The 22,760-nt window shown below is 38.5% G+C and overlaps 1 protein-coding gene across 1 annotated transcript in view; it reads right to left on the reverse strand.

The window, feature by feature from the left end:
• Positions 1-12,145: 12,145 nt before the first annotated feature.
• lars1b (leucyl-tRNA synthetase 1b) overlaps positions 12,146-22,760 on the reverse strand; it is a 33,961-nt gene continuing 23,346 nt past the window's right edge. The window contains exons 27-32 of the mRNA XM_079846991.1: positions 17,571-17,681; positions 16,139-16,249; positions 15,364-15,468; positions 14,803-14,898; positions 13,278-13,410; positions 12,146-12,868 (exon numbers count right to left, since the gene is read on the reverse strand). Coding sequence (XP_079703117.1) covers positions 12,666-12,868; positions 13,278-13,410; positions 14,803-14,898; positions 15,364-15,468; positions 16,139-16,249; positions 17,571-17,681 — 759 coding nt within the window. The 3' untranslated portion in view covers positions 12,146-12,665. The remainder of the gene's footprint in view (positions 12,869-13,277; positions 13,411-14,802; positions 14,899-15,363; positions 15,469-16,138; positions 16,250-17,570; positions 17,682-22,760) is intronic.

A 22,760-nucleotide genomic window follows, 5' to 3' on the forward strand; every position in this document is an offset into this window, starting at 1 on the left:
GACAAATGGTATCACGTTGGACACTGCTGCCATGAGCCCTAACAACCTCTGAAAATGTTTCACAGTGATGGCCTGGCCTAACTTTATCCTGGTCACCGTGCCCAGGATGGACTCGATACGTGCAATCATGACAGTTACAATTCAACTGATCATGTATTTGTAATTAATGATAATCAGCAATAAGTTATCTTTGAGAAGAATAAGGCATCAACAAACAGGACAATATATTCAGCACAGGGTTTCAAAGGTTGTTAAATACATATAATTAAATCAGTTCATGTGATCACCAAACTTGCATAATTTCATTGCACAGCAAACCTCAAAGCCATATAATATCCATTAATAAATCACTTAAATACCACACCAATAATACACACCAAATATCAATCAGGACATACCATCAATACCACTCACGCTAAATACATAGCCGTCATCAATATACAGTATAAGAGGCATATGGGAAATAACAATAACCTGCTCTCTTACCCCCTTACTCACACGCGTGCTCACTTTCCACACAAATAGCGCCAGGGGACCAGTAGTAGTTGAACTTGCACACATAAAATAGGGCCTCCTCGGCGAACAAAGCAGTACCAACATATATGTCAACAACCCATACAACAGTAAATATAAGAGCTGGCTGCTGGCTTCCTTACCCGCTACCGGACGTGGGTTTACAGCGTAAAGCACTGGACCACCCAGCTTAATAGGGGAAAACCCCAGCACAATTTCCCTCCCAGTCTATTCGCACGCGTCATATAACAATCTCCAGCCCACATCCCGGAACGGCAGCCTAGGCAAGGAACTCAGCAGCACCAACAAAAAACCGTCCCAAACAACAAATACCTCATACCTTTATAGCTTTGATCCCTGATTGCTAATGCAACACAGGTGTTTCTCTTCCCCGGCAGATCATGAGGAAAACTCTCTTGAGGAGGGAGAATATCAGAGCTGCTCAGGGTCCCCTGTCAGCTCCATCTGCGAACCCCCTGATCTGAGATGCACCCGAGCCACGGGGAGCGCGAGCCTGACCATCGTCAATGAAGATGGCCAGGCGGTAGAGCAGCACTCGGATTGATAATGCTTCACAATCTGGACAGGCATCCCCCTCGAGAGCTGCCTGAGCGTGCTGCGCTCCCAAACAGTGCACACATAGTTGATGTGTGACCCCATCCGTTATAAATCTCGGACAAGGGTGCACACATCTCTTGAACTGTTGGCTCGCCATGATCAGATATATAAAGGTTTCGTTTGTGACAGACAACACCAAATATGACAGACAACAGCAGAGAGTGCTTGCTGAAGAACAGAAAGCTAACTCTGTTGTGTGCCGGCGTCCCTTTGTAGCTTCCGTGTATGCCCTCACACGTTACATCATGACGCAACACCAATCACGTTTGGCTTAGTTTCATTCATGCTTCAGAGGCGCAACGCTGAGGGGCGTTCCCCAAAGTGTTGTTACCGACGCAGTGCGAGTTCCCTCGAAAGGGAACATCCGCTTTTCAAGATGCACGTGGATTTTTGGGTGATCCTTTGAACAAATCTTTTTTTTATTATTTATCAAAATAAACAGAAAATAGTGCAAACTTTAAAGACATAATTAAAAACATATTATTTTAGCTAAAGTATTTGTATAAAAAATGTGTGCCTTTTGCCACATGCTGGTTTTAACCCATGTGTGGGGTAAAAGGCCCACCTTGCCACCTCACACATTTATTAGATTTTTAAACAAAATAAACCACAGGGCAGACCATCAATGGATCATCATCTCTTCGGGGATTGGCTTTCCGAGGCAAATAGTTAGTCAAGCTGACAATGGGAATTACATGGGCATCCTGGAACTGATCAGTGAATTTGACTCATTCTTGAAATCACACAGATGTATGGCAATGCTGGGGTGCATGAAATCATTGCTGAAGTGAAAGTAACCAAGTACTTTTCTATTTGCATTGATTCAACTCCCAACATGACGCACATCGATCATATTTTACCCGATGGCCTCGTAGAAGAGCGATTCTTAAAATTCCTCCCTATAGCTAGCCACACAGGGAAGGCACTCTGTGATGCAGTGCTCACAGTTTTACATGAGATGGAGATAAACATCAGAAACTCCCGTGGACAGTGCTATGATAATGCCGCAAACAAGTCAGGAGTGTACAACGGGTTGCAAGCTCACATAAAAGACATTAATCCACAAGTAGAGTGGGTGCTGTGTGCTGCACATGCTTAATCTGGTTGGAGTTAAATTAATAGTGTAAACTGCTGCACAGAGACCGCAGATTTTTTTAACTTCATTCAAACTTTGCTCAACTTCTGCTCGAAATCCACAGCTAGATGGAAGGTGGTAACTGCAGGGTTGCAGCCTAATGAAAGCCACCGCATTGAGACACTAAAATCTCTCTCTGACACCAGGTGGGCTGCACATGCACAGGCCACAAAGGCACTGTGCAGAAATTATGCCAATATTCAAGAGTCAATGATGAACATTTCAAAAGACCGCAAACAGAACCTGACAACACAAAATGATGCAAGGCCACTGCATAAAAAAAAAAAAAATGAACAAGCTTTTAAAAAAAAAGACTATGTGTCTTTGCACTATGTGGAATCATGTTCTCCAACGCTTTCAGGGGACAAGTGTTGAACTTCAAGCTGTGGTTTTGGACCTCTTCAATGCAAGGTCACTGCAGGAATATATTGTTGGTTTGAGAGATGAATTTGATGTGTTTGAGGCTCAAGCAAAAGCGATGTCTCCCACCGTTTCAACAACAAACAAACAAGACACACAAGAACAAAGAAAACGCAAGACTTATGTGGGTGAGTCTGCAACACCTGAGGTGCAATTGTCAGGAAGAGAACGGTTCTCATCTGGAGTGTTTCTAGTTGTGATGCTGGCTGAACTTGATCGCCGTTTTCAGTCCTATAATGACCTCAACAGCACTTTTGGTTTCCTGAACAACATGTCTACCCTCTCTGCAGAACATCTGCGTAAAAAAGCAGCAGATCTACAGAGGAGATACCACACTGACCTGGAAAATGACTTTTGTGAAAATCATCCAGTTCAAAGACTTAATTTGCCACTTGTCCATTAAACTTTAATTGTCCATTAGAAAAAGAAAACTACAGACCATCTTCCCAATGTCATGCTTGTTTAAGCTGTGATAGTGTACTATTTTTTTATTTACTGCACATTTTTAATTTGTGTGCATAGTTTGATGTTTTTCAAAGGTCACTAAAACACCAACCTACTCACTTATGTACTACACAAACATACACACATACACACACACACACACACACACACACACACACACACACACACACACACACACACACACACACACACACACACACACATTCTTTATCTTGCACTTTGTTCAATGTGTTATTTTGATATCTTCTTGCAACTGAGAGCACTTCCTGTATTATAATGTATTATAATTGCTATAATATTACCCCTAAAATTTTAACTAAGCTAGGCTTGTTATATGAATTATTTTAAATTGCTAGAGTATTAACCCATTTGTGGCCAAAGTTTTCTGAATGGTTTCATGCATATAGTTGTGTTAATAGTGTCCTATGTGAACATGTTCTGCATTTATTTTCCCCAGGTTGTTTTCTTTTTTTTTTTTTCTTGAAAATCGTATTTGAATGTGCGGCTACTATAGTTGCCGGTGGGCAAATATGTTGTATGCACCCCCTCAATGTCAAATATGAATAGGAGGAGAACATTTGGCATCTATATCAAAATAACTGCTTTCAACAGATCAATCTTTATTCATAAACAAATTTATTATGTATAAAAGTCGAAGAACATTTGATGTGAACCCAAAAAAGCTGCATCTATCTTATAATCTCTTGAATATGAAAACACAACAAACAACAAATCCATTTTTTTTTAACCCCTGTGTGCTGTTCAGGGTCTTTTTGACCCACATTTCTAACTTTCATTCATGGGGATAACATGGATAATTTGACATGGTTTAGTGAAAGATTTTTGCCCATCTTTTGGAAAATGCTGTTTTAAAAGTAAAAAAAAAAAAAAAAAATCACTTTAACCAGTAGATGGATGCAGAGCTCTAAACGTACTAAAAGTTTAAAACTAAAATACATCTTTTCACAAGTTCTTCCAGTTAGATTCATATCTACAAATTAAGAAATCACAATTATAACAATAGAAGTTACTTTTTGTCAAAGTTTAGCAGTATTTGTACTGAGAAAAAAAAAATCAGTTTTTCAATAATGTTACATTATGATTAGAATCAAACCTGATCAGGATGTTACAAAGAGAAAAGTTGGAGTCTTTAGAGTTCATTATTATTCATATTTATTCATCAGGACGCTCAATGGTGTTTTTAGCCCCCAATGGCTCCTTCCAGGCAGCTAACCCTAACCTCAACCTTAAACCTACCCATCCCCTCGCTGCCTGGAAGGGGGGCTAAAAACACCAAACACCGGCCAGGACACACCAGGGAAAGGGGGAAACCTGACCTTAAATGTATATAGTTTTTTGTTGATGTTCATCTTTTTCATGTTTTCATGTTTCATATCCTTTAAAAAAAGTACAAATATTTGCAAATTGTAACTCATAATTATTTTATAAGTTTAATATTTGTTTTGTTTTTTGTGTCATTTTCTGGTGGGTGATCATGGGTAATCATGTTTGAAGAGCCGAGGTATTCTCCACTCTTCCTTTTGTCCTGCCGGAAAACCCTCCCCCAGTCATTGGTGTACGTTAGAAACTCACGTTGATTTCTTTGAAACGACTGGCTCTGGAAACACAGGGTTGGTCGGAATCGAAAGAGGAGGAGGCAAAGATCACACGGATATAGATGCCGTGACCTAGAAGTGTTTATTTATAGAATTTGTGGAAAAGTTCAAGTGTCCGGAATACAGTGAGTCTACGTTACACATTTTGAATGTCGCCCTTATCTGACACCCATTTCCACTCTTGCAGTCTCACTATTAACAAACTGGTTAGTTGAATCCAGAACCAGGTTTTTTGGGAAACACTGGGGTACATTTAATTACTTATGTTTGTTTTTCAGCTGTCTTCCCTCATTTTTATACGGTATGTTTTAAGTCTGAGTTGTCTGATGACTGACAATGATTGAGTGGCAAAAGAACATCGGAAGCCCTCACAGCCGTGCCGAGGAGTGCATGAGACGTACAACACCTCAACAAACTGCAGTGATTTGATCCTCTGGGACAAAAATTATTGAAGAAATCATTAGAGAACATCCCATACTTCATGATTTTCTTGGAATGGTGAGTTTAATGATGTTCAGTGTAGAGTAGTCTTATTTTGGAAAAATGGTTTTGGCTGTGTCCAAATATGAAATAGGTCCACAAACATGTGGTATAGATGAAAACTGTTTATTTTGTTTGTTTTTCTGTAAACTTGTCTTTAGATCAGGGGTCGGCAACAGGCAGTCATTAACATGCGCCCGCAGCCCAAAATTTTTGATAGTGGCTGGTTCTGAAAAAGATCTGTCATGACAGCAACAGTTACTCACAAAAACTTCGTCTTTAGTGATTTTGCAGCAATGTTTTATTTTGAGATGAATTGAGAGCTTTTAATTTGCAAAGTTCTGAAAGACATTCAAAAGAGTCTGTGGATCGCTTCGTTGCAGTTATCAAATAAGACACACCAGCTTTGCATTCACAAAACTAGGTAGGATGAACGCATAGTTGTTTTTCATCTTCTTTGTATGCCCTATTTTCGCTGTCAACTTTCGTCTTCAGACTCTTTTTGATAGAACCATTTTCTCTCACCAACTAGCTTAATTGTTAACATCACTCTGCACATGTCGTAATAGTGTAACTTTCCTTCCAATTTAAAAAATTTAATACGTGAGGATGCCAAGGAATACTGTAAAACTATACGTCAAATAATTATTACAATAAGTTAGGCTCCATTGTGTAACAAGCAAATTAAAATTATACACATTTATTATTCACAATATGGAAAGAGGAAATAAAACATAGTTTGTTAAGAGCATGACTCAAACATGCCATTGAGTGGCTTATTCACGTCCTCTTTTATTTTTTGAGTTATTTTTATCCATTCCGCATCTCCCACATATGTGTGTTTTAGCAAGGCGGTCTGTGTTGCAAGTTGGTGAATGAAGATACTTGCCAGGTTATGTGTCACTACTGCTTTATTAATTTATCCAGTGTAAAACCTGGACACCGCCACACAAATGTGGCTTTTTGTTAATGACTGTCCTACTACAGGCTTTAAGACAGAGTAACAGCTACCACTACCAGTTACAAAAGACACTGTAACAGTCTGTCACAGGCAATTCTAGTTACATTTTTCATCAATTACCATGTAGTGGTGACTTTTTTTTTTGGGCCCGATGCCAAACTTACTTGCCGACCCCTGCTTTAGATGATCATGGACAAATTGCATTGAAAACCCTTCCTGCTATCTGGCCATCATCGCCATAACTGTAAGTAAAAGCAACACTATAAAATTAGCTTTGATAAATTAGACTGCTCTGTGGCTCATAGTGATCCATTTCTTCTTTCCTTCAGTGATTCTGCTTGCTGATGGGTCATTTTTAGGGTCACCCAAAAAAAAAAGTAAATTCTGTCTAATTACCGTACTCACCCTCATGTCGTTCCAAACCTGTAAGTCTTTCGTTCATCTGTGGAACACAAATGAAGATCTTTTTAAAGAAATATGGAAGCCTTCATATTTACTATCAGAAAGGTAGTAAAGACAACACTGAAGTAATCCATGTGACTCCAGTGGTTTAACCTCAATTTTATGAAGTGACATGAGTGCTTTGTGCAAAAAAAAAACAACATAATTGTTGCTGTTACGCCTGCCTGTTTTCTCCCTGCTGGCTCTGCTACACAGTGCAGACCTTAGTTGGGCAACAGGTGCATTAAATCCCTAATCAACTTCTAATTGGTGTCAGTATAAAGACCTGGGTGACTTCAAGTGAGGTCTCTCTCACTTCTCTCCCATGTATTCTTATTTGTACATATTTTTCTCCTAAATCTTTTCTTTCCTATATTTATTTTTAGTGCCCCAAAGAGATTGTTTAGTGATTGTTTAGTGCCCCAAAGAGATTACTATGTTGAGATAGTAACCACATGAGCGTGATTTTTCCCTTGACGTCGGTTTTCTTTAGATTGTTAAATAATTGTTTGCTTTGTTTGTAAATAAATTGGTTTATTGCTGACTCTATCACTCCAACTCTGAGTGAACTCTCTGCTCCTCACCATGGGGCTTCTCAGGTGCTGCGACCAAATCACTCCGCAGAAGTAGCAGTGCTTCACCTTCTGAGAATATAGTTCCCAGTATACGGTTAGAAGATGGCTGTGTCTCATGTGACCTTGTTATTTGTACACGCTGTGACTATACAAATCACAACATGTAAATAGGAAAATGTTTACATTATTTTGTCACTTATTGGGAGCAGTATGCTAGCTGGAGCTGTTTACCTCCAGTCTTTGTGCTAAGCTAGGCTAGGCTAGCGGTGGGTGCGTCAGACAGAGTTACGGCACGCACGGAGATGAGAAGGGTATGTATGGACTTATCTAACTCTGGGGGATACGGTGAATAAGTTAAAGTCCCAAAAAGTCGGCGTGTTCCTTTAATTATGCAGAACATTAAGGCTTAATATAATTTAAACGGATGAGTTATAAAAAGATTCACCCTCCTCAGAATTGCCATGAAGGGCAAAATTAGCTATATAGACCAAACCCAATTTTTGTTCCAGGCTGTAAACATATTTTTTGCTGTAAAGTTGGGCACTATAACATGGGGAGATATATGGAACTGACTCCCTTTTGGAGCCTGTCTCTAGCGGCCAGTTGATGAATTGCAGTTTAATTCACTTCCATGTTGGCTTCACATGAGCGACTGGAAGGTTGCCGCTCGGTAAAACCATAGACTGGAAAAAAAGATGGACGACGCCCCTTCACTTTGGTGAAATTGGTGAAAAGTGAAGCCATTTCCATTGGTGAAAAGTGAAGCCACCAAAGTCCTAATGTGGCGCTGACATCTTTCGCAGATTTGGGACCTGCTTCTGCGCAGTAGTGAGCGGGAAGTGGAGCTGCGATATCAATGTCCCACCCTCACTCTCGCAGAAATGGTTAGTACATAGTTTACTGTGTGAAATAAACAGTTATAAAATTAGTTATAGAAATTAAAGTTGAAGCTCCAATCTCCTCCCGAAAATCCCCCCAAAAAGTCTGTTGGTGCCTCGGTGACTATTTTGTTTAGAGAAGCTGTCAAACATGATGTCACATTCCCGTTTTTATAGAATCAAATAACAAACTAAGATCAAACTTATTTTAAAAAATGAACACTTAAACTTAAATCAGCATGATAAAAACTACCTAAATGAGAGAAAACATCTTTGGAAAAAATGTATTTGAAGTGTAATTTGATTGTTTGTTTCCATCACATCCCATTAGACTTCATGGGGAGGGCGGCATTTACTGGGACCAACCACCGGGGGGCGATCAAGTCGCTTTGGCTTTTACTTTTCAGGACTTGTGCTTGGGTAAAACCTAGTGGTTTAAAGCAGGGGTCCCCAACCCCTGGGCCGCTGACCGGTACCAGTCCGTGGGACATTTGGTACCGGGCCGCACTGAAAGAATAAACAACTTACCGTATTTTCCGGACTATAAGTCTCTCTCAGTCAAAAAATGCGCCATGAAGAAGAAAATACATATATAGCCTAAGTCGCACTGGACTATAAATCGCATTTATTTAGAAATTTATTTCACACAAAAAAAAAAAAAAAAATGTTACGGACGGGACAGTTCTCCTTTACGGACGTGAGCGCTCTGAAAGCATCACTAAAAGACTGCTTTAAAACTTTCACAGAGACCTCAAACAGAAAGCACAAAGCCTGTCTTTAAATTTAATTTCGTTTTGTATTAATTGTATCTTAATTTTAATCAATGTTTCATCAACCAATTGTCTGGATTTAATAAATAAGAAGTAAATATATTAGAAAATAGATAATCAGGACACGGAGGCGCCGGCGCGTGAACTGGAGCTGGTCTCATAAATTAACCGAAACTCAGTGTATAAGGTAGCCTACTTGCCTCACAGACCTGAGACATATATAGAAAGCTTGAAATGTCTACTTTTAAACAGAACAATTCAAAACGAAAGAAAACTGACTGCTCTCTCCTTATGTAATCCGTATGAAATCTACATTTCTCTCTGGCGCATTCACTATTGCGAAGATCGCGAGTCAGCATCGTCAACTTCACCTTTCCAGCCGACACTGACATAAAAAAAAACTGTTTTATTAGTAAACAATTAAAATGTCTCCTGCTATTTTTTACATATTCATAATCATTAACTTTGCCGGTTCGTTGTGACAGCTTTTAGGTGCTTTATTGGCAGCGCCACCCTTACATGAACGCATCAGCACCGAAAACATGGAGATTTTTTTTCTTTTGGGGGGCATTTTGTTTGTGTTCAGGCTTTCTCAGTTGTCTTTAGGCGCGATGTTACGAGGACGATTCACGTTTATTTTTAATATTTTTTAAAAATACCCCAGTTTTTATGCTGGTCGTATCATTTTATTTTGTTGTATTTATCCGCCACACCTTAAAGGCCGGTCCGTGAAAATATTGTCTGATATTAAACCGGTCCGTGGCGCAAAAAAGGTTGGGGACCGCTGGTTTAAAGGATATTAGCGAAGTATAAATATATATTAAAAAAATAATTAATTAGTATTTGAGGGCTGCACTGTGATCCTAAAATAGAGTATTTTAATGTCACCAAATGATTATTGTTTTAGATATGCCTGATAAGATTTTCTGAGACATAAATATTCTTACACTGAATTACATTTTAGTGGGTGTCTTCTGTAAATCACGCTAAAAAAAAAAGTATGATAGTCATTATTTTTTGCTCAGAAAAATATCAAATTTAACAGGACACATGTACAGAATTTTTTTTTAAAGCTGTATTTTTTTCCCCCTATGTCTTTGACCAGTAGTTTTGAACAGTAGTGCTCTCCACTCCAAAACATAAAAAGGATTAGTGGTCGACCTATATTGGTTTTTTGATGGCCGATGCCGATGCAGATATCTTAGAGAGCAGGATGGCCGATGCCCGATATAAAGCCAATATTTTTATTATATACTTTATATTTATTTTAATCAATATTTTATAAATTTTAAATAAATTAGAAAACAAATCTTTAAAATAAACATGCTTATACTTTAGATGGCAACTTCTTGAATCTGCAATCCTATTACAGTATTTTTCACAAATAAAGTAATTGTTTAAAAATATATGAATATGTGAATAAAAAGGAAGTAAACACTGTAACATTGCACTCCTGGTAATCTGGTAATATTGTGCGCACTGGTAATCATATTTTTAATCATATTTTTCAAATAAAGACAAGGTAACGCTAATATTACATACAGCACACAGTGAAAACGATATGAATATGACACAGTGGGCAACTGGATATAGCACAGCATATTTTAAAATGAAGGATTTAAAGTTTTTCGATCGCGTCTCCTGTGAAGCTGATCTTAGCATTCACTCACTTCACACGGACCGACCGTCACTCGCAGTAACACGTTTATGCAGGCTACAAATGCACACTTCTCAAGATCACAGCTGGATTCCATTAAATCTGCAAGGTTTGTGAAATTAAATGTTTATTAGATATTCAAAGATTTGTTTAAATGATGTAGATGCGCATTTGCAGAATGTTGACAGTAAATGAGAACGTATTTTAGCCTGCTTGTTTGCTTTTTCTGTAACAAATAATATAAAAGCAATTTTACTTTTTCGCATACCATTTACTTTCTTTGTTTACCAGTTCTGTCTAAGTATTAGATATGACTGACAGAGATCGTAAACTAATGAAGACGGAGAATGTGAGTGAGCGCTGTGTGATCAGGCGCTGCTGTTCTCTTCTCAGGCGCTGGTGTTCTCAGCGCCGCCCGTCAAAATAAAAGTCCCGCTTCCAACACATCGACCAATCAGAAAAACTTATCGGCCGATGCCGATATTTTAAAAGTGCCAAATATCGGCCGATATATCGGCCTTGGCGATATAGAGCTGGTAAGTCCCGCCCCTTCCGCTAACCCCACTGGACCTCTAGGTTGAAAAATCGTCAATGCAAGTGAATGGGAGAAAATAATTATTTTCTGGTCCCGTTTGAATTGTGCCATGAATGTGAACATATGTTGTCTTTGAATTTTTTAGATAATTTTTCGTGTAAAGAATGCTACAATTTAGCGGGTAGAAGTTTGATACGGTTAGACTTTGTGTGAGAGCACTTTGTGGACTACAACTCTTCGCTGCTTTCGACGCGTTTGAAACGTCACCACCACTCGCACACGGACACTAGCTCACGGATCCCGCTAAACATGGCTGTGTCTTTGGTGCACTTCACCACCTTCTTTCAGGGAGAGGACTAAATCGCTGAGGTTGGCGAAAACCACGGGTAAGTCAACTTTATGGGGTGATGTCACATAGGCGACATGTAGTCTTTCTCGTTATGTCTTTTCCACAACTGCTAGCCTAAGAATCCTACCATATACTGTCAAACTCGTTACATGAAAAATTATATAAAAAATTCACAGACAACATATGTTCACATTCATGGCACAATTCAAACGGGATCAGAAAATAATTATTTTCTCCCATTCACTTGCATTGACGATTTTTCAACCTAGAGGTCCACTTGGGGTTTTACGGATGGGCGGGACTTACCAGCTCTATATCGGCCTTGGCGATATATCGGTCGACCACTAAAAAGGATTGCTGTGATTTTCCTTCCATATCAAAGTTGTAATGATACACAGAGTAATGGTATGTATTGAGCTCGATGGGGCTAGTAGAAATGTAAATGTAATTAAAAATGATGATGATGTCACTACCACTAATGTTCCCAGAAAGATCAAACCATTATTTTTAAAGGAAGAAATGTCACAGCATAAAAGGGTGGAGCAAAGAAACATTTCATTTTATCAAAAAGTGCATAAAGGATTTAAAAAAAAACCAAAGAGCTTATTTTAAACTCAATGACAAAACAAGTAGTATTTATTTCTCCCTATATAAACCATTAAAATGTAATGGTGAATAACAGACACTCCACTTGAAGACATGCTTGAGGAAGCATCTGTATTCAGAGACATTCAAGGAGACAAATGTAAATTTTATTAGCATCCTTTTTATTATTATTAAGTTTTCAATGAATACATATAATTTACCGGGGAGAAAAGGAAGAGAAAACTGTGCTTTCTTGAGGTTTTACAGTGAAAAGACAGTTCGTTCACAACTTATTGTCCTGAATGCGTCTTTTCAAACACCCTATACTAGACTTCTGCGGCTGACATATGCAAACAATTTAAAATACAGGACGGATGTGAAAATTACAAATGAAAAGAGACAGAAATAAACATTATAAAAGTACAATAATACCTTCAAATGTCATTTGCAGGGACCTCAAAATATGGTCAGAATAAGTGTGAATTGATTGTTCAGATCCTCTTGGTCTTTTACTGAATAAAAAGCTAGATAACAAATATGAATCAATAGTGTGTGTTATACAGACACAGCAGATCATTAAACAGAACAGTTCCCAAATGCTGATTCATTGTGAACAATATGGTTTATAGATGCATGTCAGATGAAAATATAACAGTTTCAAATGTCACTAGACCAGGTAGATTAAAGTGTCTCCAATGTCCATTTTCAGGCCGTTATCGCTCATATGAACTTTGTTTTCTTGCAGGCTGATGTGGAAGACTGAACTGTTTGAGATGGGCAATTTACCCTCCTCTTCCTTCCCCAAAACTGGGATTCTCCGCGGTCCGAGCAGAGGGTCCTCAAAACGCATCAGCTTCACTTTGGATAAATCTGCAATTTTACAACAGAGTTGTTAAAAAAAAAAAAAGGCAACATGACCAGCAATGTAGCATGATTTTGCCAAGACTTGACTACATTCCTGTTCAAGGATTTAGTCCTAACCCCTAAACCTAATCCTACCCATAACTTATCCCTAAAATCAGAGGGAAATGATAGGTGAATAACACTGATTTTAGAAGCCTAAACTTTAGACATTAACTTAGACTTGTCCCTCAAATCTGGTTGATTGTAATGTTGTTCCAGGATCAACAAAGATGTCGATCCGGGAACATTTTGTACATGGTGAAATCAGGTTCACCGTAGAATAACGTGGCCTCACAGTATTTGGATACTTTAAAATGTTGCTTGTTGTATTGAATATCTTAATAGTTTCATGAAAACCTATGCTAAAATAAATTACCCTTGATGGCTCTGTTGACTCGGGACAGTCTGCGGATGATGCTGTCTTTGCTGTCTCCCTGTCGGATGTCGATCTTGGTGGAGAACAGGCCGTTGGCTGGCTGAGGGTTCAGCAGTGAGACTGACACTCCAGGCTACAGGAGACACACAGGTCACAGCTGAAGGATGCGACATTATACAGATCACGTTTATATGACACTTTCTGCCTCATATACAGGATTCCCCAAACCTTTTGACCAATGTATTCTCAGTTGTCTATGATTATTAGATAGAATCCTGAATTAATAAAGTGCATCACAATTTCCTATATATATATATATATATATATATATTAATGTTTGTTACTGACATAAGTCTTTTCTGCTCATGGCTTTGATGTCATACACCGACTCACTGACAAAAGGCCCTTTCACACTGAGCACGACGCGATCAAGCTAAGCGAATCACAGACGAATGGAGCTTTCACACTGAACGCGAAACGATTGATTGCCTTCAGCTAATTCACACCTGCACGATAGGCGATTTTTCCTCATGTATGCATCTCATAGGTTTTCCCAATTGGCTTTTATCTGTAGAAAAGTTTCTCTCAGTTCTTCAACCGTGTAGAACTTGAATCAAATAAAATATTTATTTCTAAAGGTACTTAACTACAGTATATATATTTATTACACGGCTCTGTGGAATACTTGATTCTGATTGGTCAATAGCACCATCCAGTGGTATGTTATTCCCAGATAACAACCGCTCAAAGTGGATAACGGCGCAGGCTCATCCGGGTTACTGAAGTCAGCAGCGCTAGGAACGTTTTTTCTTTGTGGAAGTTTTGTGTTTGGTGAGCTAATACAGTGTTAAAACTCAGTCGAATCAATATTTTGTGTAGTTATTTAATTATGCCACCCAGTATCGTGGACTCGCTCTCTCGTTTCATACAAACGCAGCTGCTGCTATTTTGTGACTTTTGTTTTGTACACTGTTGGATTATGAGATACAAACAGGTACGAATTTAAAACAGTTTAATCTGAAATCAATATATCTTATCCCCATAATTATTTATGTGGTGAAATGCTCCGCTTCGCGTCAGGGTTATTTTGAGAGAACCACCTGCATTACCCCTTACGTTTATGTATATGTATGTATGTATGTATGTATATATGTGTGTGTGTGTGTGAGAAATATTAAAATTTTAAATGTTTTTCCATGATTGTGGGAACACTGCATATCAAATGCTGTATAAAATGTGTCAGCACTGCATTTCAGAAAACAACTCAAAGCCACAACTCATTGCTGTACACTACACTACACCACAGTGAGCTGAATGTAAGAAGCATTACCCATGCAGAGCGTGCTTCTAAAATTAGCCTGTCTCTAGCTGCATGAAGCACAGGCCAGATCAACCATTAAAAAATAAAGAGAGAGAGAGAGAGATACAGAGAGAGAGAGAAAGAGAGAGAGAGACAATAGATGGAGGTTGTGTTGCAGCTTCTGTGTTGCAGCTTTGACAGGGCCTCAGTGGCTCTCATCATCACCTCAGATCTGAAGACACAGAACGGTTTCCCAGGGCAACAGTCCTCCTTTACTTTGTCATCTGCTTCAGAGGCGAATACAACGTCTATCTGATCCAACTGATGGAGGAGACGGAGAGGGAGAGAGAAAAAACTAACAATGAGATCAGACCTAAAGTCAACTAATAATAGGGCTCACTGCATTCAACACTGCGGTTTGGTTGGTTGTTAAAAAACAAAAACAAAAAACCCCTTTGCTATGTATTTTTAGGGTAAAATACAATATTCAAAGAGAAATTCTGTAAGGTGGGGCTTGTTTTTATTCAGCAGGAACTTTCTGGACTGATGATTGGTTAATATAATTTGCCCCGCCCACACTGCCTTGATTACATCAGCAGAAATGAAAAGTTGTTTGAGTTGTATTGTGCACTGATGAGACATACAAGTCCAGGGACATTAATTAAGCCAACCATTAAGTTAATATCGATTTTATGTTCGAAAGTGAGGGTCTTTCTTGATTTCTATCCTTTGGTTTTGTAGAAACTGCACATTTAGTTGGCTTTTTAAGTAGTTGTGCGCTATTACCTCGAGAGAATTAGTCAAATAAACGATATTCTCCAGTAGGACGGTGCGCTCATCAAACTCCAGCTCTAGATCAAGAACCCTGGGCCCCATTTTCTCTAGGCTGTCCTGGAAAAACACAGAAAAACAGAAACAGGACCCATTTTAATGCATTTTTATGACATTAAGACATCCATAATATTTGATTCTATAATATTATGGAAATGTATTATACTAAGTAATTCAACTAGCATGTGTTCAGCAGCAAAAAAAGGTTTAATAGTTTGCCTAATTAAGACACACACAAGAACAGCAAAAGAACAGCATTTATTTGAAATAGAAGTCTTAGCAACATTAAAAATGTCTTTACTGTAATTTTTTCATCAATTTATTGCATCCTTGCTGAATAAACATTCATTTGTTTTAAAAAAGGTATTATAGTAATTATTGAGTTCATTAACATTAAGAAAATTAAACAATATAATTGATATCTTAATGTATTGCTTATTTCACTTGTCTCACACACAAAAAAAGTAATGTTGAAACAAGATACTAGCATACGGCTTAATACATGTATTATTAAGTGTGTAAAGTGTATGGCTGAATTAAAAACAACATACTAATCTTACAAGTTCTGCAGAAAAAAAATGTTAAATGATATTGCCTCTTTTACTAATTCATTTGTTACTTAAATAGAAGGTCTAATTGAATACATTGCATTGTGGGATACGGTATTCCAATAATAATCTAAAACCCTGTTTTTTCAAGATCGTATTCAAGTACCAAACTTCTCTTCTACCTTTATCATGGCTACAAAGGGCATCACTCTCTTCATGTACTTCTTCAGCTCCGGCATGGCACCCAGCTCTGTGGCGATGACCTTATTGTCGGGTAGAACTCCACTGTTGCTCTGGAAATGACAATGGGAAAGAATAACCATTAGATTCACCGCTCAGGTCAAGATTTAACCCTCTAAATTCAACAGCATTTAAAATAGTACAGGAGAAGTGATCAAATAGCTGCATATCCCAATACAGCATAATAATTACATATGCAACACCTAATATTCACCACCTTGTCCTTTTGTAAAAAGACAAAAAACAGATTGATCCATATTTTTTCAACTCTATTAGTTCAAGAAATTTTGAAATGAGTGTTTAACCATTTTAAATATTAGAGCGGTCTTGACAATATCAATTGATCAATTTGAAAAGCTTATTCATCGACTCTTAAATCCCAAGAATCGATCTTTTAGTTTATGCTGTTTTCTGTTGATGCGTAAACAAAACTTGACTAAAAAAAATTTGTAGCGCGCCTTCCATCCAATAATCCCAAAACACTTTGTGCTTGGTTACTTTTGAAAAGAAACAAATCTGAACTTTAAAATTCTGTCAATTTAATAAAAGTAAAACAATAAATTATGCTCTTTAATGAGGTATGATGAGCGTAAACCGATTATATCTTCCTCTTTACTACTAGTTACAGTATGAAATAAACATGAATGAACATCAGAAGGGATGTTGAAAGAACCAGAACAACTTACTGAAATGGATCATGTCTCATGTAATCGCTCAATCAGCGTCTCAAAACGCAGAAAGACATGAATAAAACCGATTGTAAACTGTCACGTAATGCCACATTTACCTCAGAAAAGCCATTTAATGTCTATTAACTCAGTCAGCTAGAAAAACAACAACTGAAGAGAGGATTTCGATAAATAAATGCATTATATTACATAATTATTATATTCTTAATAAACCGGTTTGTGATGTCTCATCTATTGTGTGTTTCAATAAATCGGTCAGTTTAAATGTTTATAAAGCATTGGAGTAGAAATAAAATTATATTACTGATATAAATATTTATTTATATAAAACATGTTGATTTATTCTATTTAAAAATAAATAGCAATTGAATTTGGACTCTGTTGTTACCTTTAATATTACAGTAATGTACCAACTAACAGGTTTCCATGTAAAGTTTATAGAGATTAAAAGATTGTTTTCCTTAAGGAAAATTGGCACTGTACTATATCTGATATTTATCCGAACTGATATTGAATCAGTATCTAAACTAGTCAAGAGCTAGTCAACTGGAATCAAATCAATTTGAATTCTGTGTCAATACCCAGCCCTATTAAATATGTGAAGATTGTCTCATTTGGCACACTTTGATATATGAGTGATATACTGATATAGCAATGCACTGAGCTGTGGTTAGGGTGTTTGTACCTTGTAATGTTTGCCCAGCAGAGAGAGGGCGCTGTGCTGCCAGGGTGGGTAGGTCTTCGCTACATAGATGGTGCAGTGCGTGGGCTTAGCTGGTGGTTTGCTGTCCCCCTTCTGTGGTTGACAAAGGAAAAACTTAAACAAACTGAAGATAACAAAGTTTAAAGCCAATTACACAAGAAAGTACAATAAGATTAAGTTTTATTAGCTTTAATGTCAAGAATTCTGAACACTAAACATGTTCTACAATCATTATGTAAATTGATTGTGATATATTAATAACAACATCAATAATGTATATGGTAACACTTAACTCACTATTAACTAGCTACTTATTAACATGCATATTACTAGGATATTGGCTGTTAGTACTTACTGTGTAAAGCACATAGTAATGCCTTATTCAGCATGACCATATTCTACATCCCTTAAGTCTTACCCAATACCTAAACTTAACAACCTTACTAACTATTAATAAGCATTAAATAGGAGTTTGAGGCAAAATTCATAGTTATAGTTAGTTAATAATGAGAATTGGACCCTAATCTAAAGTGTGACCATATACCCACATAAAGAATATTGACTGGAATGGAGTAAATCTAGGGAAGTTTTTTTTTTTTTTTTTTGCCATTACATGTAACAGTATAGTTTCCTTCACAGTCTAAAACACATCAGCACAACAACTCCTTATCCAAAGCGACATCCATTACCACATGGTCTCAACAACAGGACTGAGAAAAGCCTCTTTCCTCAGAGCCTTGACTCATAATGCTTACGTAAGGGCCGGCATAGGTAGAAACAGACTGTAGGGAAACGTCCCATGATAAAAGCGAGGGATAATGCACTACTCTTCTGTCAGGGGAGGTCTGGGACAGCGCTGAACTCACTCTACATGACAGCTGTCGACTTGACTCATTCTTGAGGTCAATTCTGTTTCGGTGCAGGATCTCTGTCTAACGGCTTAATGTTACGAGGATTTTACAAGGATGCTACTAATTCTAACCCAACAGGAACCTCTCGTAAAACACTTCACTGAAAATCTTCATAAAGAAATTACTGTTGTCTTATGTCGTGTAGCAGGGTTGAGGTTTTGAATATTACAGTTAACCACTAGTTGCTATGCAACTACACATCCAGTCTCACTGGATGCGAGTTCATTAGTGCAAAGTTTGGCGAGTTTTAAACATAACGATAAAAATTTAGAGCTGTTCAAATTGTCTATCATTATCATAATTACTATAAATATAGCTGCAAGCAGCAATTACAAAAGCAAGTATGGCAATGGTTGGTATGCTGTGACTTAAGCACTATTAAAAGAGTCATAACAGCAGAAATATGATTTTAAAATAAACAGATCAAAGAAAATTTAGTCCATTTTATCCACTAGGGGGTACAATTCCTGAATTTCAGAAGGACCCTAGACGCTGTAACACACAGCCAACAGTCAGTCAATGTTGAGCTGTTGTTGAGTGACTGTCTGCCAAGACCGTTGCCACTAATTGGACACAGTCGACGGTTTTTTTTGGTTCCCTGATCATGTTGATTTGGGGTCAGAGCTGTTGGTTAGAGATCACTGATTGGCTGTTCGGCTTAGCAAACCAATTAGCGAGAAGTTAATTGGTTAGTGCACCACAGGAGCCCTTGTGTGAACCCCTAATCGTGTGAAAACAAAAGAGTGTAATGACCAGCGACTTCAACCTGCGCAACTCCACCGAGCAAAGACACCAACAAGGCACTTGAGAATTGCTTTTTCCCCCTTTCTTTCCTTTTTGTACAGCTTGTTCTCATCTGTTTTAGTGAACTGTATTCACTATGTGCTTTCAAATCTTTACTATTACTACTAACACAAGTAAATCGCACTCTGTACATTGGAGGCAGTGCAATCCTAATCAATCTGCGTACTATCCCCATGTTCTCTAGTACTTACTCTCTATTCCAATTGGTCTCTGGAACTGCCAGTTTGCTGTAAACAAAGCAGACTTTATTTAATCTATAGCTACTCATTCAAGTCTCAACCTCATGGCCCTAACTGAGACCTGGATCAAAGCTGAGGACAATGCCACTCATTCAGTCCTCTCAGTTAATTTAACTTTTTCCCACACCCCTTGCCCAACTGGGAGGGGTGGAGGTACTGGTCTGCTTATCTCAAATGAATGGAAATTTGATCCTTTACCATCTCTAACTGGAAACAGTTGAATCACATGCAATTACTATTACTCACCCAATGAAAATCCACTTTGTAGTTGATTATCGTCCCCCAGGTCAACTGGGTAACTTCTTGGAGGAGTTGGATGTGTTACTCTCAAACTTCCCTGAGGACGGTACTCCTCTGGGACTACTCGGTGACTTCAACATCCAACTTGAAAAACCCAAGACTCCTGACTTCAACACCCTACTGGCCTCATTTGACCTCAAGCGAGTGTCTACTACGGCTACTCACAATTCAGGTAACCAATTGGACCTTGTCTACACACGCTACTGCTGCACGGACAACACTTTAGTTACTCCATTGCACACCACAGACCATTTCCTCGTCACTTTTAACCTCAAACTGACTCCTGACACAACATGCACTCCTCCGCAGGTCACCTTTCCGCGTAACCTATGCTCACACACTCCCTCTCGCCAATCCTCTATGGTTTCATCCTCACTTCCTCCACCCGTTCAGTTTTCAGCACTGGACACTAACAGCACTCTTTGCTCCACTCTAACATCTTTAGACAACTTTTGCCCCCTTTCAACCAGGCCTGCCCACACTACACCCTCTGCCCCCTGGCTGTCTGATGTTCTCCGTGAACATCGCTCTAAACTCAGGGCTACAGAGAGGAAGTGGCACAAATCCTTAGTTTATATCAGTCTCTCCTCTCTTCCTTCTCTGCAAATGTCTCCACTGCTAAAATGACATTCTACCACAACAAAATTAGCAATTGTTCTGACTCTCGCACACTTTTCAAAACCTTCTCTTCTTTGTCCTCCTTCACCCCTCCTTCATCTACCCTTACAGCTGACGACATTGCAACAATCTTCATAAACAAAACAACAACCATCAGCGGCCAATTCTCCACACCACAAACTGACATCATAACAAATACACACTCTCTCTCCTCCCTCTCTCCACTCTCGGAGACAGACATTTCCAAATGTATCCTTTCAAATCATCCCACTTCCTGTCCACTTGATCCTTTCTCCACTCACCTCCTTCAGGACATTTCTTTTTCAGTTATACCTGCACTTACTCACATTATTAACACTTCTCTTCACACTGGTACCTTTCCCACAGCATTTAAGCAAGCTTGGGTAACCCCAATGCTTAAGAAACCCACTCTAAGTACTTTTAGAAAATTACAGACCAATATCCCTTCTTCCGTTCATTGCAAAGACACTTGAGCGAGTTGTGTTTAACCACAGTGCTTGTACAGAACAACCTCCTGGAAAACAACCAATCTGGTTTCAAAAGTGGCCACTCAACTGAGACTGCCCTGCTCTCGGTTATTGAAGCTCTGATACTGGCAAGAGCAGCTTCCAAATCCTCAGTACTCATCCTGCTGGACCTGTCCGCTTCTTATGACACAGTCAACTACCAGATCCTCCTGTCAACCCTCATGAAGATGGGAACCCTCAGGAACTGCACTCCAGTGGTCCAAATCTTACCTCTCAGGTAGGTCCTTCAGGGTGTCTTGAAGGGGTGAGGTAGGGGTGGGCGATATCTCGATATTTACGATATATCGAGATATTTTTTAAACTCGATATGGATTTTGACATATCGTATATATCGATATATTGTTTATATTTAATTCTGATTTCGCCACTTTGCTTGTTTGCCTTCTATGTGCTGTGCTCGCCGTTGCCGTCCTCCGCCTGCTTGCTTTTGTTCCCCCTCCCCTCGCGTGTTGTCTCATTCAACCAAGTCACATCAATCTTTCCCCGCCCAGCGAGTGCTTGAAGTGCGTCCGAAACAGCGCGCGCGCGCGATCAGTTGTTGTTGGTAATTTTTTGTGTAGCGTCGCCTCTCGCCGCATTGCTTTTGTTTGAGGGCGCTTAACACACTCACACTTAACATGCTCCCCTGTAGAAACGGGCCTGGCAGCTCGCGCCAGGTCTAGACACGGTGAAAGTTTCCTGATTGTGACGGATGGCCGAATTTACATGACACATTATAAATTAGCATTAGCCTACCTATTCTGCTATAGATACAGTGCCAAAAAGAAGAGAAGAGGATAAAGACAGAGGTAAAGTGATGTAATGAATGAGCAGTTTATCTAATTGCATAGTAGTAAGATACTGTAATTTAATGGCAGTTATTTTTACCTTAAACTTTATGCTAGCAGTTGTTCTGAGTTCTCCAGAGGCCTAAGACAGTGTGATTTTGTAACAATCATGTCAGTTTTTAGACGCATTTTTATAACTTTTTTAAATTAATGTTTTACTCTACAGTTGTGCAGTTTTTGGGGGATATATGGCATTTTTTAAATTTATTTGCCAAAATTAGTAATGATATTTATATACAGGTTTATTAAAAATAGTGCAATATGTATTATTTCTTACTTTATTTTACAGTTAAATTATTATTTTTGTATACAGGGATTTTTTTTTTTTTTTTTAAATGTCGCAGAAACATTTTTTTCATACATGAACTGCCTACCTATTTGCACTTCAATTAAAAAAAAGACTTTGTAGTATTTGGCATATTTGTTTTTGCAGTAGTTTTTGGGGGGTTATTTTTCCTGTAAAGATATCGAGATATATATCGTATATCGAGATATAGCAAAATATATCGAGATATATTTTTTGCTCCATATCGCCCAGCACTAGGGTGAGGTCTCTAAGTCACAACTTCTTGATACGGGGTGCCTCAGGGCTCTATGCTTGGACCATGTATCTTCTTCATCTACATGTCATCACTAGGATCTGTCATTTAGAAACATGGCTTTTCCTATCACTGCTATGCTGATGACACTCAACTCAACTTCTCATTCCAACCAGATGATCCAACGGTACCTGTTGGCATTTCAGCCTGTCTGACAGAAATTTCTAGCTGGATGAAGGACAATCACCTTCAAATCAAACTTGGTAAGACAGAACTGCTTGTGGTCTCAGCCAACCCAACACTTCATCACAACTTCTCTATACAGCTAGGTTCATCAACCATAACTCCATCCAGGACAGCCAGGAATCTTGGAGATGTGATTGATG

This window comes from Squalius cephalus (assembly GCF_949319135.1).
Source record: "Squalius cephalus genome assembly, chromosome: 17".
NCBI classification, from domain to species: Eukaryota; Metazoa; Chordata; class Actinopteri; order Cypriniformes; family Leuciscidae; genus Squalius; species Squalius cephalus.